The sequence below is a fragment of the Epargyreus clarus genome, unplaced genomic scaffold, assembly GCF_041222505.1.
Source record: "Epargyreus clarus isolate Ecla_fem2 unplaced genomic scaffold, WU_Ecla_fem_2.2 ptg000003l, whole genome shotgun sequence".
Classification (NCBI taxonomy): domain Eukaryota; kingdom Metazoa; phylum Arthropoda; class Insecta; order Lepidoptera; family Hesperiidae; genus Epargyreus; species Epargyreus clarus.
This window is the reverse complement of record NW_027332211.1, coordinates 16,875,852-16,893,486: the sequence shown is the minus strand read 5'-3', so window position 1 is coordinate 16,893,486 and position 17,635 is coordinate 16,875,852. Positions and strand designations below refer to the sequence as shown.

Genomic DNA, 17,635 nt, shown 5'->3' with positions numbered 1-17,635 from the left:
GTATTTTTATTTCGTATAATGGATCATAAGAATCTTGATTGTGATTGGTCAATTTGGCCTACTAGCGCCATTATTTCATAGCTTGGCAGCGTAATTACTTTCTGCATGTTGGTATTACCTGTAAATGCTATATTCACATCAAACTACAGCTGGGCGCCAGCTGATAGAAAATTGAACAAGAAAAGTCAATACAAGGAAGGTGTCTTATTTATATATTGATAAGTTATCAATATCGTTATATATTTAATATTATGTGAGGAACAGGTTCAACTGGTAAATAATAGAAAAATGTCTGTGCAAAACCTGGCGGTCAAGCTTTGCGGTGTTCTACAAGCGCAGGATGAAAGTGGTTCGTTTAAATTTGTTTTGTTGATTCACTACTGTGTGAAAGCTTGAACTGACTCTGAATTTTGTTCGCAGAGGTAACGGCGAGAGAATGGCGCTTAATTGGGCAGGAGCAAGACGGCTCGCAACTCTTTACTTGGGTGTCCAACGGAGACGAGGGAAAGGAGGTTATGCACATAGGTGTATACACGAACAAGACGAAGACACTGACGACGCTCTTCACCTTCGACGAGAAGAAGAACATAATCCAGGCGTCAGTGAATTCAACACACAGTCTGTTGGTATATGTGGTGAAAGTCCTACCAAGTGACGAAGCCGACGATAAGGAGGCTATGTATTGTCCGTATTTAATATCGATTCTACCAGAGAGAGTGACCGGTCCGGAAGAAGTGGAGGAGGGCTCCACAAAGCAAATTATGGTCCAATATGTGTATGGCAAAAGCAATAAATATAGCCCTGGAATAAGAAATGATCGGTTCATCATTTTCAAGCATTTAGAGTGTAAGTTTAATATTTACATCATAACTAGATGTAGGACAACATACTCGTGAATCACCCATTGTAATGTGTATATATTTTTTAAGATCTAACTGAAAATCCATCATGCTATTACACATTCTATATCTGTAGTAATTGATATTGGAGGAAGTGTAAGATTAAACTGTAACAAATCTGTGTTAAGTGTATCTGAGGCCTTCTAAGTTAATCTTTAGTATAGTTATTGCTAAACTGCTAGTCCGCTCTGAAGTTGTTCTGAGCAGTTGTAGTCGTACAATTTGCTATGTCGATGCAATTCATTCCTATATTCAGAGCGGACTAGCAGTTTGGCGCGGACTATACTATGAAATAAATCCGCGGCTGAACTTAATTAGGACTTAGTTTTATATGGGCTTGATTACAAATGTCCATGTCCAGTTAGATGCGTAAAAACTTGACTTTATTAAATATGAATTCCACAGATATCAAGATATATCGAACTCCAATGTTTTTGAATGAATGTGAAGATGGCACCGAGAAGTGGGGCTTCGATGGGATATACCCTGAGCCTGAAACCATAGTCAAGGTGTTCTCTTGGGCGCAGTGGGATTGTGTCAATCAGGTAGTAATTATTTTGTACTTTTTCTGTAATCCATGGAACAATTAATTATATTGTGCCCACAAGAATTTACCAATGTGTTATTTGTTATTTTCAAAATTAAATTCCGTATCCTGTTCAAAACTACGTCTTGTAAATATATAGAGGAAAAATAAATATCTTTTACAATCTTAACCCAAAATCTGTGCAGATCTGGAGTAGTACCTATATACAACTTACATGTCTGACTGATGAAATCAAACTGAACCCTTTGCATGACACATATATAAAACACTTAGAGATATGTGATGTGGTTTAGGTGTTGTTCTACATCCACTACCGAGCGCCGTCGCAGAGCTTCGCGGAGGGCGAGGAGGTGAAGTCGCCGTGCGAGGTGTCCCCCACACTGTCCGCGCTGCAGTTCCACGCTGACTTGCCTCACGAGACCGTGGTATACTTTGTCAACTTATTTGTTATCATTAACAACAACCCATTAACTGTCCCACTGCTGCGCACAGGTCTCCTCTCATAATGAGAAGGATTAGGCCATAGTCCACAGCGCTGGCCAAGTGCGTATTGGTAGACTTCACATATCTTTGAGATTTTTTTTTATAAATCTCAGGTATGCTGGTTTCCGCACGATGTTTTCCTTCACCGTTTACCAATTGATAATTAATTTCTAATACGCACATAACTTTGAAAAATCAGAGGTGAGTGCCTAGAATTTGAACCTCGGACCCCTCGATCGAGAAGCCGAGATTCTTAACTATTAGGCTATCACTGCTTTTTGTTTATATAGTATACAATTTAGGAAGACTTTTATTGAATGCTTCGAATATCTGCTACGGCTTGAGGACGCAGTGCGTCAACTTGACACCTGATATTTTTACAATTTATATCCTAACAATATGATGTGTACGGTGTAGTTACGTCATAAGAGGGCCTGAGCCGAGAGCGAACTGGGTATATTTGCTAATGGATCGCATCATAACTCTTTCTGCTCCATTTTAAATTATTAATTTTAATTATATCTTCATGTGGGTCATGAAAATCCATATCAATAACTCAGAAATTAAGGTATACGTATCATATCATACCTAAAAATACTTTTTTCGGCACAACCGACATTTACTAGTCAACCTTATGTGGTCGATTGTATTGGTTTGCTAGTAAAAAATCCGTATAACTTCAAAAAGTACAAAGTAGTTTCACCTTTACATCTACGAATAATATTTTTACATCTTACCGTTACGCGTTCCGAATAGTAAAGATTCACGATAGACGGGGAATACATTTATTAAATATTCTGTCGTTTGCATTATTTATTTGGAAGGAGTATCCATCAGTTAGCTAGCTCAACGTGACTTTGATATATGATTCCAGTTCATTAAATATGGAATTATTATTAAGATAATCTTAAGCTGCGTCAAAAACAATAGCGTTTTTGCTGGATAGCCAGCGATTTCCTATACATACGTACATTATTAGAAGGATTGACTTAAATGGCAAGAAAAGAACTTTTATTCTGAACTTTGTCACTCCCTAAAAAGTCACGAGTGGACTTGAGTACATCACTTGGCTTTTGGCGTCTTGAGAATCTTATTCGCCTGCATTATTAACTGCATCTGCCTTGGAAGTTGACAGTCCCTTAGACTGGAACGCAATTTTACCTATATAAATCAAATTGTTAATAGGTATAATAGGTAGAATAGTTGTGACGTAACTACTATGTTATTTTAAAAAGAAGTCACTACTTTAAACTGTAGGCACCAAAATTACTTAACTTTAACAACTTGTTAACATTAACTTTATCTTACCTTGAAACTTAAAAAAAAACTTTCAAATTAAATTTTCTTCAAAAATGTTTAACAAATAGTTATTTTCCTCAACTCCGAATTACACTTGGTAATGTATTCTGCGATGCTTAAGAACAAGTAAGTGCCTACGCTAACCCATAAACATTATGGCATATTCTATGAGTTCACCTGCGATTCCCGTTGACCTCACCATCGTACTATATTATTCAATACATACTGCTTGATAGAATCAGCCTCTTAAATTATTAATGTTACTTATTTCCAAAAAAATGTCGTTGTAAAAATATTGTATTCGAGTAAAAAGTCATCAGCCGTAAAGTATCGTACACTTACTACTTAAGTAAGCATCTGTGGTTGGATTTTATTGGTGTGTTCGAGCAGATAACTCGAGCCGTTCCAATTTTGTTCCAAAGGGTAGCATCATCATCATTTCAGCCTTTATTATTCCTCTGCTGGACATAGGCCTCCCCTAAGGTGTGCCACAACACTTAGTCCTCCGCTGCTCTCATCCAGCCACTACCGCCAGCCCTGTGAAAGGGTAGCATGAGGGTAGCTAAGTACTTGTCTTACCTAAGATAGGATTCAAATATTCGTCGTATCGTTAGCGGTAACTACTTTTCAGTTGGGTGGGCTGCATTCTCGTTTGCTACTTAAATTTCATTTAAATTCATGGATTACCGTCGTATCATCTGTTGGAGGAAGGTTGATGCAAACCGCATAGTATAAATTCTATATCATTATACATGATGGTAGCGGACTGTGTCGATATAGTTTTATTTATCTTCATCTTACATATAAAATTCTCGTGTCACAATGTTAGCTACCGTACTCCTCCGAAACGGATTTACCGATTTTCACCAAATTTTATATGCATATTCAGTAGGTCTGACAATCGGCTACTATCTATTTTTCATACCTCTAAATGACAAGGGTTGTTCACCCTTAACATTTTTTATATATATGGTAACACGTCTGCGGGGTCAGCTAGTATTTAAATAGTATTAAGTTTATAATGGACGGACATTTTCAGCTGAACATTCCGCTGAGCTTGCCGCACGTGGGCACGGGCGCGGCGTGCGGCTCGTACGAGGACGACCCGGTGCCGCTGCGCGTGCACGACTGCAGCCTCGACCTCTACATCGTGTGCGACCAGCGCGGCCTGCTCTGCGTCTGCCATCACTACCTCTACAAGGTCTGCACCACCTATATTATACACGAATGTACTGGCCGTAAATTTACATTAGACATACGAGTTAATCTTACGAAGTCTACACCATTTTTAAGATTTGATCGTAACGTAAAAGTAATAAAAATACGTTTTTATGCTTTAGAATATAAATATGTTGTTTGAAATTATACATAGTCATAAAATTAATATTAGTATTAAGTTTAATATTGTGTTCAGCCATTGGACGACTCAAGTGGGTCGCCGGCGTTGGAGGAGGCGGAGCTCCGCGACTCGGGCGTGCACTTCGCGTACTCGGTGACGCTGGCGCACCACGGCTGCGTGCTGCACAGCGTGGTGCCCGACCTGCCCTGGCCGCTGGCCAAGGCGCTGCGCCCCTCCTACACGCTCTATGCGGGTATGTGCAGCGCGGCAGGGAGCGAGACACTTCGCGTACTCGGTGACGCTGGCGCACCACGGCTGCGTGCTGCACAGCGTGGTGCCCGACCTGCCCTGGCCGCTGGCCAAGGCGCTGCGCCCCTCCTACACGCTCTATGCGGGTATGTGCAGCGCGGCAGGGAGCGAGACACTTCGCGTACTCGGTGACGCTGGCGCACCACGGCTGCGTGCTGCACAGCGTGGTGCCCGACCTGCCCTGGCCGCTGGCCAAGGCGCTGCGCCCCTCCTACACGCTCTATGCGGGTATGTGCAGCGCGGCAGGGAGCGAGACACTTCGCGTACTCGGTGACGCTGGCGCACCACGGCTGCGTGCTGCACAGCGTGGTGCCCGACCTGCCCTGGCCGCTGGCCAAGGCGCTGCGCCCCTCCTACACGCTCTATGCGGGTATGTGCAGCGCGGCAGGGAGCGAGACACTTCGCGTACTCGGTGACGCTGGCGCACCACGGCTGCGTGCTGCACAGCGTGGTGCCCGACCTGCCCTGGCCGCTGGCCAAGGCGCTGCGCCCCTCCTACACGCTCTATGCGGGTATGTGCAGCGCGGCAGGGAGCGAGACACTTCGCGTACTCGGTGACGCTGGCGCACCACGGCTGCGTGCTGCACAGCGTGGTGCCCGACCTGCCCTGGCCGCTGGCCAAGGCGCTGCGCCCCTCCTACACGCTCTATGCGGGTATGTGCAGCGCGGCAGGGAGCGAGACACTTCGCGTACTCGGTGACGCTGGCGCACCACGGCTGCGTGCTGCACAGCGTGGTGCCCGACCTGCCCTGGCCGCTGGCCAAGGCGCTGCGCCCCTCCTACACGCTCTATGCGGGTATGTGCAGCGCGGCAGGGAGCGAGACACTTCGCGTACTCGGTGGCGCTGGCACATCACCAACCGTGCTGCATGGCACATTTAGCTGTTTGCCAAGGCGCCATACGTTTAATTACTTTAAGAAGAAGATATTATTTAACTTCAATAATTTGTAACACATTTCACAGATAATCACCTGCTCGTCAGCATTCCCATGCTGTTTACGCACCTCATAGACATCAGTCCGCACCACGAGCCGTGTTGTCACATCGTCATCCCTATGGAGGCCAGCGAGAGCGGTCCCACGCTCGCACCACTTCTGGGCTTTGGTGCCCACGCGATGGTGGATCTCAACACGCTGGACGTGCATACTATGAAGGTGGATGAGAAAGATCTGGCCGCGACGTTCAAGAGCGACACGGTGGTAGAGAACAAGCTTGCCATAATACATTACCTCGTACAGCACGAAGGTAATACGGACTTAGCTGAAGAGGTCAGTACACTATTTATATACGATTTAAAAAAAAATGTACACTTGCGGAGTTTTAGTTTTTATGTCTGCTAATCAACTTTGAGATTGATTGAAGAAATTTTCGTTATTCCTATATTATTTTATTGTTGTAAAGTTTTTGATGTTGAATTACTATTGAGGTGTTTGGGAAAAAGGAATTCAAAATCGGTATAAAATAATTTTATTATTTTCGTTAATACTGAATTTATTGCCGAAATAATACGATTTTTGGAATCAGTAGACATGTACTACCTACATTATAGAACGGATTTTCAAAAATTGACATCATGCCCCATAGATTGGTAAAGATTACTCGCTCCTAACAAGAAAATGTAACCTTGTGGCAATTGTCACTATCATCTATTTTCGTGTTTGAAAAATATTAAAAAAAAATAGTTTTTACTTCATTTACGAAATTTCTTCGCACGAAACGATATTTCTTCGCACTTTTTCTTTGATTTCGTGTCTTAACTGCGCATGTCGGCATTGTTCCGTGTAAGTTACACCATGACAGCCATTAAACGGCTGACAGAATTGTCAGCCGTTTCAGTCATTTATTGTCTTCCTTCAATTACAAGGCGGTGAGATATCTATACTTATCTATGTCATGCCCATTGGACTTAGTACACAAGCGGTGTTCCCCGCAGCTGGTGTCGTGGCAGTTCGTGCAGCCGAGCGCGGCGGGCGGGGCGGGCGGGGCGGGGGCGCTGCAGAAGGTGCAGCAGGAGTACCTGGTGGGCGCCGCGCACGCCGCCGCGCGCCGCGCGCTGCCCGCCGCCGCCGCGCCGCTCGCCGCCATGCTGCCCTACACGCTGCACCTCCGCATCGCCGACGTTAAGGCCAGTCAACATACGCTCTCTACGCTCGCAGCCCCTAAGATTCCCTGTATCGTGGGTGCCATGGAGACACACGGAGACAAATACACAAACACCCGGACCCGGAAACAGAAACTTTAATTCATTATTTAGATTTTTGTGTGGCCGGCTGGCCGGCGATCGAACCCGGGGCCCTCTGCGCGTCAGACCGGTATGGTGACCGCTCCGCCGCGGGTCGTCAAATCATATTCACAGCACAAATATGGTATTCCATATTTCTACTGTGTCATCATCATCATCATCATCATCAACCCATCGTTGTCCGACTGCTGGGCACGGGTCTCCCCTCGGTATGACACGGATTAGGCCATAGTCCACCGCGCTGGCAGAGTGCGTATTGGAGGAATTCACATACCTTTGAGATTTTTTTTTAATCTCTCAGGTATACAGGTTTCCTCACGATGTTTTCCTTCACCGTTTAAGCCAATTATAATTCATTTCTATTACGCACATAATTTTGAAAAATCAGAGGAGCCCAGTCACTTGGTAATATACCGCTGATGGAACCGATGCGATGCCACCGGGGAGGTTGGACGTTACGGTGGAAAGGCGTGGATATTGGTTGACCTATAATCAAATCAAATAAAAATATATAAAAATATCAAACAACAATATATCAACCGCTACTTCACAAGGACTTTCGTTACTAAGGAGAAATCTTAACACCCATAACACACAACGACATCCATCGGAGAGAGAACAAGAAGAAGAAGAAGGCACGAAAATGATCACATTCACGCTTCTCGGGTGTTCTTGGGGCTTCTCGGCGTGAGTCTGTAGCCGGTGTAACGCTTAAGTTAAAATAGAATCAAGAAGTATATAAGAAGGTGTATGTGTCCGTGCAGGCGGGCGCGGCGAGCGTGTGCGTGCGGCTGGCGGGCGTGTGGCGCGGCGCGGCCGTGGTGCTGGCGCCGCGGCAGCGCGTGGCGCAGTTCGCGGAGGACGCGTGGACGCGGCTGTGGCGCGCGCTGGCCGCCGCGCCGCCGCCGCGCCTCGCGCCGCAGGCCGTGCTCGACCGCCTGCGCCTCAGCCTGCCCGCGTACCAGGTAACCACTCTGATGTTGTTGCGTACAGGCATACATTAGTAAACATTACTCACTCCTAACATAAAATGTAACCAGTTTTGACGATTGAAATTGTCACTGCCATCTATTTTCGTGTTTGAAAAATATTTAAAAAAATGTAGTTAAGATCATTTACGAATGAAACGATATTTCGCCGCACTTTTCTTCTTTGATTTCGTGTTTTTGCACCACTTAATGCACATGTCGGCATTGTTCCGCGCAAGTTAAACCATGTCAGCCATTAAATGGCTGACACATTCGTCAACCGTTTAAGCCATTAAGCCGTTAAGCTATGAACTTACCGAATATAGCTGTAAAGCTACTACATTCCCATCGGTCGTTCCGTGTGTGCAGCCCGAGGCGCTGTCGCGGTGTAGCACGCCGATGTCGCCGACGGCGGCGCCGCTGCCGCGCCGCGCGTCACTTGTCGCGCACGACGCGCTGCCCTTCGCCGAGCTCGACGTGTGCACCGCCAGCAAGCAGGAGCACGTCATCGCGGCCGTATGTATTATACCAACTATTCACCTTATCTCCCATAAGACTGCACGTAGCCATTTATCTATCTACTTATAATAATATAACCATATTTAATTTAAAAAATGGTTATATTATTTGATTCTCTTTTTTATATTATTTTAATTATTATTATTATAATGTTTTTGTTGTAATTATTATTGTAACAAGTCTTGAAAATAAACTTTCATCTTATAATAGTCAAATATGGACACCACTAAACATTTAATTTATTTATTTCGCACAGTTTAATAAACCATTGTTTACATTAGAATAGAATAGAATTATAAATAGGTCGCTTATATTAGTATTTTTAATACAGGTATTTACGTTCAATTTTAATTATATAATATATTAACAAACATTATACCAGTCGGATCGTGAATAAACGTTTTATAACCAATTTTGGACTTATTAATATAATACAAAAGTTGTACTAAAAATGTTTCTCCAGGGTCATTATATTTCTAGTGCTTATTGTACTATACCGTACGCAGAGGATTCCATTCGAATAATACTTACATCGTCAACTCATAGTAAAAGAAGACGTTTTTTCAGATGCAGAACGATCGGTTCTAACATAACTTTATGATTCTAAGTGGTTCGTTTTGGGGCATTAGTTACTGGTTTAATTGTATAATGAGTGTTAAACGATTGAAGCTACAGTGACATTCCGTGCGACAGAACTTGCGCGCGGTGAGCGTGCACCTGATGCGCGAGGCGGCGGGCGGCGCGGCGGGCGGCGCGGCGGGCGGGGCGGGCGGCGGCGCGGGCGGGGCGGGCGGCGGCGAGGGGCTGGAGTCGGGCGTGCACGCGCTGGCCACGCGCTGGGCGGCGGCGCAGCTGGACGCGGCGCGCGCGCTGTGCCGCGCCGCCGTGCGCGCCGCCGCCGCCGCGCCGTTGCCGCACCAGCCGCGCGGCTTCGCATACATGTACAGCGCTTGGCCCCCGACATCCAGTAATAGCGTTCCACTTGACGGTGAACACGATGAAACCGCACACCTTATATTTGGGCTTCAAAGTGGGCGTGTTGGTTCGCGTTCTAAAAAGGAGATGTATTGTTCTCACCTATACTTATATAGGAGGTCATTGACCTATTAGAGGACTGCCCGAGCGACGTCCAAATCAACTTACATATTTTATAAAGGGCGCGATTCGCGTTTATTGATTCGCATAAAAAATCCAACATAATTAATTTACAAATTTAAAGTGCTAAAATTAAACCAAAAATCCACATTGATGTGACTATGTATCGTTTTGACCGTCCAGTGAAACATAACTGGATTATAGGTTTCGTCTATGTTTATGGCTTATGTGTGTGGCACCTTTGGATTGCATTTTGAGTAGTATCGAATTAAACGCAAATTTCTTTTTGTTTTCGTTTTACTTAGATGTGTGGAATCGGCTGTTTTATATCAGTTTGTTGTTTTTGTTTGCTGCACTACACCAGGAGTTTTTAGATGTTTGGGTCAGCTTTTGTTTCAGTTATTTTAAATTGGTGAATAGTTTTATTGTACGCTTTTATTTGTTTCTGCCCTTCTCATTCATCATCATTGTATTTGGAATTGTTTTTATTTGCTTGTTTTTACACAACGAAATTCATGTGATAGTGTTCAGTGTTGTGTGTTGTTTTTAGTGTTTTGGTTTTCCTCTATAAATTAATATTAAGCTTGGTTTTTGAAGCAGGAGATGATTACTGATTTTGTGCTGGATTTAGAGATATGGTTCCTAGACATTCTCAAGATGTCGAGTCTAATTAATAACAAAGTAATGGTTAAGTTGTAATAAATGTAAGAAAAAAATATTTTTATAAAAATGAGACCCTTCCGGTATGTCTGCACTTTTCATTGTTTTATAAAATTCGATTCTTGCAACATGTGTTCTTTTCAGTTTCTCGAAAATAAATTATAGACTTATATTTCTCATTAAAACTTCAAATCTTTAAGCATTTGACCTCAATTCGCCAAATCATTCTAGTTTGATTCATCCATATGTTCCAGTGATGAAATGGAGCCGACACACGCGCTGATCCTGTTCAAGATCCTGGAGCAGTACTACATGGCGGTGGAGGGCATCGCGTTCCCGCTGCCGCAGGGCTTCAGCTCGTTCTTCACGTACCTCGGCTACCGCACGCTGCGCTTCCACGCGTTCGTGCAACACGTGCACCGGAACGTGTTCGAGCTGCAGATCGACGTGCTCAAGGCAATCATGGCCAGTAAGTTTATATATGCCATTTTGAAGGTGGTAGAACCCTTTGAAACCACATTTCTACCTAATAACAGCAGTGTTAGGCGCTGCTGTGTTCCGTTTTGAAGGGTGTGGTAAGGGACACATACTTTTCCGAGGCGTTTTAGCTTAGTCCTCAGGGGTAGCGGCGCATCTGTGGCCGACCTCAGGTTGGAAATGTTGGAATATCTAATCCTATCTGGGGTTGATTACAGATGATCATGGGCGTCTATAATAATTATGTATATATTTGTTGGTGACAATTGACAAGCTTTAGAATGATCGATGAAAAAATCAAGTTTTGTATAACGATTACGATCGTGGACGAGGCTAGTGGATTGAACCCAGCGTGTGTGTGCAGCGGCGGACGACGCCCGCGGGCGGTCGGTGTCGCGCAAGCTGCGGCTGGCGCAGCTGGTGGGCGCGGGGCGGGCGCGGCGCGCGCTGGCCGCGTGGCCGCACCGCGCCGCGCTGGCGCCGCGCGCGCGCCACCACGCCGCCGCGCTGCTCAGCGGCGACCGCGACCGCGCGCCGCCCCGACACGCCGCCGACACAGGTCACTGCCGCATTATAATATTTATATGAAGGTGGTGGAAGAATCCTTTGTGGTTCGACTCCGGCGGCACCACCGCCACACCTGTTTCTACCTAATAACAGCAGGGTTAGGCGCTGCTGTGTTCCGGTTTGAAGGGTGTGGTAAGGGAGACAGACTTTTCCGAGGCATTCCAGCTTAGTACTTAAGGGTAGCGGCGCATCTGTGGCCGACCCCAGGTAGGAATATCTAATCCTATCTGGGGTTGATTACAGATGTCCATGGGCGGCAGTAGCCACTTACCATCAGGTGGACTGTATGCTCGTCTGCTACTCTTATATTATAAAAAAAAATCTAAATCAGAGTTGCCTATCGATAGTCGACTATTGCTAAAATATCGATAGACTATCGATAGTATCGACACTCGTTACTATTGATAGTAATATGACATCTAAATGACGGATCTAGATTTTTGTTTCTGGGTCTGGGTGTTTGGGTATTTGTCTATGTGTGTGTCCATAGCACCCACGACACAGGGAATCCTAGTGTGGCGCTGTGAGTGTCAGCATCATCAACCCATTACTATCCCACTGCTGGGCACGGGTCTTCTCTCAGAATGAGAAGGGTTAGGCCATAGTCCACCGCTCTAGCCAAGCGCGTATTGGTAGACTTCACATACCTTTGAGATTTTTTTTTTATAAATCTCTCAGGTATGCAGGTTTCCTCACGATGTTTTCCTTCACCGTTTAAGCAAGTAATATGTGAGTGAAGAAAGCGTTATTTGTAGAAAGCGTTATTTATTATCAAATAATATGATCTATCTTATCGATACTATTGCTTCCCATCAATAGTATTAGTTATACTATTTCCATTTCTTTATTTTCTGGATGACAAGTCGACGCCCATGTAATTTTGTGTTTTTTACGTTAAAATGTCACACAGATAATACTGTACTTCATGGACAGGTAGTGATGTGCTACACATGATGATTACTATAGGAGCTGTAACGACATAAACGTAACACGATAACAGACCTGTTCTTTTTTACAAAATGTAAGAAACACAACAACTTTTGTACAAATTTATAAACTATGCTATTATATTACATAATTATACTTATAATATAATATTTCATTACAAGATGTTACACGTATAAATTTTTGATATAACTTTTGGTACGCACCTAAATTATTTCTTATAAAAACTAAATTACTATATATATATACTGAGACGCTACTGTAAGTATACCTATTTCTTTGAATTTTTCACGCAATGACTCCCGAGACCTCATCTTATAAATAGCTCTAATGACTCCCTTCTGTAATACAAATATTTGATCTATTCCGGCTGCTTTACGCCAGAGCAACATGCCATATGACATAACATTATGAAAATACGCAAAATATACAAGCTTAGCAGTATCAACGTCAGTAAATTGTCTTATTTTTCTTACGGCGTAAGCTTTGTTGTATTTGTCTTTGTTCGAAATACATATTATAAATATATGCGATCGATATCATTTCTTATTTGATCACAACACTACAAATCTCATCGAGAAAATAAAGAAATGCAAATAGTATAATTTGTGATATTGATAGTATCGATAGTATTAATAGTACTTGTTCTCAAGGTCAACTATCCATAGTTGTGCAACTCTAATCTAAATATAATGTGATTTAAATTTAATTAACTTAATTTAAATTTAAATCTAAATATATCTAATTAAATACACACACACAGACACAATTAACAAAGCACAGGGGATTAACCCTGTGCCAAACAAAAATAACAGTAAGTAGTTACTGTCGCCCATATATGGACATCTGTAATCAAATTGTACGAGGGTCCTCTCGCTACTTATACAAGCTACGCGGTAACATCGTTGGCGTGATTCAAGAAACGTCCATAAATGGGACAGCGCCATCTAGTTCTTTTTAGATAGAAGTGGGACGTCATACCGGATATATACCATCATACATTTTAGTAGCGCATTGTTGCGATGTCGTTTTAATCTTAACTTAAGATTGAAGCAACAAACGAGCAGTCCACCCGTTGGTAAGTGGCTCCTGCCGGACATGGACATCGGTAAACCGATAAGATTGGACTGCTATGTGACATTGGCAACGGTTATGTTGCTTCAAATCAAATCAATTTTTTTAATTCAAAATAGATTCTTTACAGAGCACTTTTTGAATGTTATTACATCTACCTTCTTCTGCGGAGTAAGATTTAATGATTTTTTTTAATTTTATTTCCTTAGGGAGCATTTGAGAAAAAATATTTAAGTGATTTTTTTACAAAACCGATATTTCAAATCAACACCATAAAATTGGTTTGTAAGGAATAATAGGACATACCATATGATACGTATCAATAATTTGTTATCACTGTGTTATGTTTTTGTACTACAAACTACAAAACAATGTGATAACGATTGAAAATTGAAATCGTGTAGGCGAAAATGATAAAAACATAAAAGCTTTTTTTTGATGTCAGCTAGTTATTATTATAAAGTCGTCTATATTTCAGGTTTAGCAGTCCTGCCCTCGGGTGAGCGGCTCTCCCCGTTGGACACTTTCCTGGATCTCCTCACGGCTAAAGCGAGTCTCAACGAACTGGACTTCAACCTCATCATAGAGGCAACTTTAGCTTCTATTCAAGATGCTAATAAAACATACGCATAAGATCCAGTCGGTTCAAAATTTTTTATGCTACTATATAAATAGCAAATTCAACATCCATTTATTTATACAAATATGGTTCCGTTTTTACCCTTTGGATACGGATCCCTAAAAAGGGGGGATTTATCAGTATATGTGAGAATATCATACATTAGCATGAGGTCTCCCGTTAAAAGCCCTGTATAGCCAATAGTTAGTGACTTCTTTGGGAGTGAGAACCTTTCTTCTCCCGGTGGTTTGATACCTGTACTTGACATGTTTTATGTCAGTTGTTTTTATTCCATCTGGCAACATATAAAGTCCTGACCTAAGGGTTTGCGACATGACTTTCTAGTCAAGTGGAAGGTACTGTAACCGTTAGCAAAATCATTCTCTTGAAAAAGCTTTTTTTAAACATAGTTAATGCTAGATTATATTGATATTGATCCTTCTCATTATGAGAGGAGACTCGTGCCCAGCAGTGGGACAGTAATTGTTTGATGATGATATAATGAAAAATTGACATTTATAACTATAGTCATTATAGTATCACTTATTTATTAATAGATTTTAATTTTATCTGACTATGTGTTTAAAGTATTAATCTAAATTAATTATATAATATTATTACTCTCTATAATTATAGTACATTCCAGGTTTTAAGTGACACCTATGGAGACTGGTTACCAAAGAGCACAAAATTAAATTGACAAGTATTTTAGTTATGCAAAAGTAAAGTAACTTTAAGTTTATAGTTACATATTTTGCAGACTGTGTGTAATTTGGCAGCATTCCATTTAAATGTGCAATCTTAGTGCAATATTTATTTATAAGGTTTTGTCAAATAAAAGTGTTTTTAATATCCAAAATTTTATTTCCTAACTTAAATTATCCTAATGTTAATGATTCAATGTTTAAATCCAAATGATGTCCATTTGGATGTATGAGTGGACCCAATGAATGTGCTTATTTCTGTTACTGTTTCTTTTCTCTTCTTATAGATGTCTGGTATTTTTTATTCAGTGATTTAGTAATTCTGTATGATGAAACCATAAGTTTTATCAAGAATTTCGCAATGAGTAAACACATTCAAGCTGTTTTTGTTTATTATTGATTGGCTGTAGTGTCAATTGTAGAATGGATTGTATGTGACCCAATGGGCTCTCTGTTGGTCTTGATCACTCTTATGTGAAGTGAATATAGACTTGTACACCTCACTGTTTTGAGGATCTTTAGCTATGCTATAGTCCTTTTTGGTCTTTTTATATGATGGGTCCTGTTCCAGACCTTTAGGATAAGCACGTTTTGATGAGCCAAAATGACCTCTTGCTTGTTTGTTTGGGTTAAATTTGGGCAACGCCAATGGGATGGTATCAATTTCTTTTTTCTCAGCTGCAGCAGAAGTAGAAGGTGTTTCTTTGGCTTCCTCTTTTTCTGACTTCACTTCAGTGGACGATGGTGATGATGATGATGATGTTGATGAAGTTGATGTTGATGAAGTCGATGGTATTTCTGTTTCTGTTTTGATTTCAATTTTTGCTACTTTAGATTTCTTGTTTTTTCTACTTGCTACTCGGATAGCCATCTTCTCTTTAAGCTTTTCAATGTCATCTTCAGTCCCATTGAGAACAATGACGTCATTGTCTGTGAATGGTTGTTGGCACTGCAAAACATATGACACATATGAGATATATTATAATGAATATATCACACTATCATAATAATATAATATTTGAATATTATGATAAGTAGTAGTAATTACCATTAACAAGAATTTGATTTCATTACAAAAAAACATCACATGTTATAAATAGTTTAATATATCACCTCTAAGCTAGTACAACTACTTATAATATGCCAACATACAACTACTTTTATGCATTGTTTATACAGTTCATTATTTTTACTTTAAAGACTTTAAAAATACATACCATATGGCAAAGATTTTGTCGGACTTCCTTTAATGCCCGCTCAGCAAGCACACAGCCACAGCTCCAGAGGAACACAAAGCGGAACTTGCCAGTCATCTCCAGCCCACTGATGGGACAGATGTAGGGTGCACTGCCCTCACCCACTGCACCATCAGTGTGCTCAGTTTTCACAAAAGCGGGGTTCTTTATGAGTTTCAAGTCCTTGATATCCTGAAAAACAAATATTAGCATACAATTGTTATTATATTTTTTTGATTTAGACTCTTGAATCTAGAATATTTTTTTGGGATTTAGCACTCTTGGTTTACCTTCATGTTTTTGATGTGATCAATGCTAGGGGGCTTAGATTCCTTGTCCAGCAAGGCCTCGAGCACGGGCCCCTTGCTGTACAGTCGTCCCAGGCCGCAAGCCACGATGGGCTCCTGCAAGGGTTGCTGAGTCAGCGCGCAGTTGCGCCACTTAAATGACCGCTCCGCATCTTTGTCTTTCTACAAAAATTATAATAACTTTAATCACATAATTCACCAATATTCATAATTTGAACATATACCCAAACTCTACTATTAACTCAATATTGTAAGAAGTGGTAAAACCTACTTGCTCAGGCTTCTTTTTCATGCGCACAAGTTCATCTCGTCGGGGTATAGTACCACCATCACAACCCATGTTTGTTTTTTTTGTTTTTGTTATAGATTTGTTTAGATTATTCACAGTTCGACCTTACACCTGTTTTAATTCCCCTTGCCTTGTTTTTTCCTTTCCGTGTGTTATACTTGTAAATTATTAATATTGACAGCGACAGTGACAGAGACTGATGCAGAATTTCTGACTTTGACGTTCTTTTGCGTTTGTCAACGTCAGTGCTGCCAACCCTTCTGAGCTAAAACAGCTAATAGTCTTAAAAATAGAAAACAATAAAACTCAAAAGAAAAAATAATGTTTATAATATAAAAAGTATTTATTACACAGAACGAAAACAGATAAAGAAATAGTCGGCGTAACAAAGGTCGTCCGGCCCAAAACAATCGTTGAAAAGCGTACAGGGACAAGAACTATGAAAAATGTGATTCTATTTAAAGGAGATGTTTCATTTTCGGCCATCTTATGTACACTATATCTAAAAAACACGAATAATTTGTATAATTGAAGAAAAATACATATATATTTTGATAACCTAAAGTATTCCTGTTAAAAAATATTTAAAATAAGCATTCCTCATTGAAATATTAAATATGGCGGAATACTGTCAATGTCAAATTTCAAAACGGTCGATGTCGGTCAGGGAACCTATGTGTAACCTACACATATGTTACTATACTCTTTGGATGTCGGTAATTCTTTATTTCGCTGTTTTTGTCGTAAAGTTATTGTTACCTTAGTACTTTACAACCTGACTTTTGTTTTGGGTATCCCGTCATTATTTCTGAATTTAATTAATTATTTATAATAATTATAACAAAACCACCTTTTAAATAGTATCTGGTTTTATAGATGTAAGTGACATGTCAAATTAAAAAAGAAGAAGTTGTCAATTTGATATGTGTATAAGTGGATATATACATATCATATAATAGTGGAATCCAATGTAAACGTTGAATAAATATGTACTGATGAGAAAATTCCATTTCAATCTTGAATATGTTTTTGCTCTGTGCTGCTTACGATTTTGGAC

At 41.3% G+C, this 17,635-nt stretch overlaps 2 protein-coding genes across 2 annotated transcripts; one reads left to right on the top strand and one right to left on the bottom strand.

Moving 5' to 3' along the window:
- Positions 1-86: 86 nt before the first annotated feature.
- Positions 87-14,901, top strand: pigeon (gamma-secretase activating protein pigeon). The gene is made up of 14 exons (XM_073091075.1): positions 87-349; positions 421-846; positions 1,305-1,444; positions 1,740-1,871; positions 4,268-4,429; positions 4,643-4,820; positions 5,840-6,144; positions 6,810-7,001; positions 7,883-8,083; positions 8,456-8,602; positions 9,299-9,546; positions 10,615-10,829; positions 11,202-11,396; positions 13,902-14,901. Exons 1-14 carry the CDS (start codon positions 289-291, stop codon positions 14,054-14,056), a joined length of 2,757 nt encoding a protein of 918 aa, XP_072947176.1. The 5' UTR covers positions 87-288; the 3' UTR covers positions 14,057-14,901.
- On the bottom strand, positions 14,886-16,775 carry LOC140755700 (replication termination factor 2). The gene is made up of 4 exons (XM_073091009.1): positions 16,561-16,775; positions 16,272-16,451; positions 15,964-16,173; positions 14,886-15,695 (listed from the first exon to the last, which is right to left on the bottom strand). Exons 1-4 carry the CDS (start codon positions 16,627-16,629, stop codon positions 15,159-15,161), a joined length of 996 nt encoding a protein of 331 aa, XP_072947110.1. The 5' UTR covers positions 16,630-16,775; the 3' UTR covers positions 14,886-15,158.
- Positions 16,776-17,635: the final 860 nt, after the last annotated feature.